Genomic DNA, 1,726 nt, shown 5'->3' with positions numbered 1-1,726 from the left:
CCACTGCTCCAAACAAAAAAGAAGAAGAAGGAAGTCCTACAAGTGGATAATACAAATAAATACATATGCCATGCATCCTAGCTATAAGCATTAAATTTTTATTAGCATTTAAATTTATTTTTTTAAGTCTGTATAAGCATCTCAATAGACTAAGGGGGAAAAAAAAAAACAAAAGTCACATCATTATTTCATATGTTATTTATAATACAAGTAGGTAAAAAAAATATATATATATATAATATGCATGAATAATAAAATAGACGAAATATCGATCATATTTTTCTTAATGGTTCTAGGACGAAATGTAAATTACATAAAATAAACAAATAAGTATGAAATGAAACCAACGAAATTGTTTGACCATTATAAAAAGCATAATTGTCTCTAAGAAAATGACCAACGCACATAATAACTGGAAAGAAATACATAACCTAAAAACATATTAAAAACACCAGATTAGGAATAAGAGCTAGAAATGATATTAACAACATGACAGAAAGTTTGAAATCATCAACTAAAGCCTATTCTTCCTAGATTTGTTTGTGTTTTGCTCTGCGGCGTCTTGCAAATGATGTATTATTTTCATCAGCTTCAAGATTTCCACCAAGTGGATGATTTAACATATTTTCAGTACCGTTCTTCGCACCATTATGTCCAGATGTAGTAGAAGGGATTTCCACGAAACCAGCATTGTGCTTGCTACTCTTTACCTCAACTTGACAATCAGTTGATGGGAAATTACCAAATGGGTTTGCCTTCTCAACATTGGCAGTGTTTACAATTGCAACTTTAGATTCTACTATGGACTTCATTGCTTTGAAACCTGGGCCTATTGCAGTTGCCACTTGGTATGTAGAGGTTGAGTCAAACTTTGATAATTCAAAGAAATTTGCATGCACAGTTTGATTAGCAAAAGACCTTGCACCATCAGATTTCACTGCTCAGTGTTCTGCATAAATGTAAAGATTTAGATGTATAGAAACATATGTATTTATTTGTGTAATGCATCCAAAAATAAATAAAATGATATAATAGAAAATGAAATAGCTATACCTTTTCTTCTGTGAGACCAACGAAGTACAACCCTCTGATGCAGTGTCTTCATAAGATGTGCTCAAGAAAGACTGTGTTATGGCTTTATCATTTGTCAACCGAGTAGCTACACACACATTGGAATTCCCATTGACATAATCTCCTGGAATACGTATCTTGAACAAATACCTCTTCCAAGATATCTGCTCAAGAATATATGACAATATACCTTCATCGGAGTCATCCTTGATAAATAATTGATGAGTGGTTAGAAAATATAAACGCACAGGATTAAAACATGCATGACACAAACAATTTGTATGCTTGCTGTTTAACAACCTGATTAGTCTAACGTGCCTTTAACTCTGCTACTGAACATCCAAGCAGTTTGGATAATTCTTGGTCAAAAATTACAACATGACATGATCCAGTGTCATCCAGTATCTCACAGTCCACCATGAACCTGCTAATAAAATATCAGTATTGTATAAAATAATACATATTTTTGTATGAAAATTATGACCACCGAAAGAGATATATCACATTAACATTACCTGGGAATAACAGCTTTTACGATAGCTTGGCACTTTTCACAAAAGAAACCTTTTCCATCTGGAACCACTTTCTTGCTACATTGTTTGCATGATGTGTACATCCATCCACGATCAGATCTCACATCTACAATATCTGCCAT

The 1,726-nt window shown here is 32.9% G+C and overlaps 1 protein-coding gene across 1 annotated transcript; it reads right to left on the bottom strand.

Annotated features, from left to right (window-relative positions):
- Nucleotides 1-530: 530 nt before the first annotated feature.
- On the bottom strand, nt 531-1,726 carry LOC114741992 (uncharacterized). Its single transcript, XM_028930233.1, has 4 exons — nt 1,587-1,726; nt 1,390-1,495; nt 1,054-1,235; nt 531-918 (listed from the first exon to the last, which is right to left on the bottom strand). Exons 1-4 carry the CDS (start codon nt 1,724-1,726, stop codon nt 531-533), a joined length of 816 nt encoding a protein of 271 aa, XP_028786066.1.

Source organism: Neltuma alba, unplaced genomic scaffold (genome assembly GCF_004799145.2).
Source record: "Neltuma alba isolate B1F8T4 unplaced genomic scaffold, ASM479914v2 tig00003605_pilon, whole genome shotgun sequence".
In the NCBI taxonomy this organism is placed as follows: domain Eukaryota; kingdom Viridiplantae; phylum Streptophyta; class Magnoliopsida; order Fabales; family Fabaceae; genus Neltuma; species Neltuma alba.
The sequence above is the reverse complement of the archived record's forward strand: the minus strand, read 5'-3'. Positions and strand labels throughout refer to the sequence as shown.

Excerpts from the sequence above, each read along its gene's own strand:
- LOC114741992 (XM_028930233.1), bottom strand. The coding sequence starts at position 1,726 with ATGGCAGATATTGTAGATGTGAGATCTGATCGTGGATGGATGTACACA. Across the intron at positions 1,496-1,586 it reads GTAAAAGCTGTTATTCCCAG|GTTCATGGTGGACTGTGAGA; the intron begins GTAATGTTAATG and ends TTTTATTAGCAG. Across the intron at positions 919-1,053 it reads TTGGTCTCACAGAAGAAAAG|GTCTTTTGCTAATCAAACTG; the intron begins GTATAGCTATTT and ends TGATGGTGCAAG.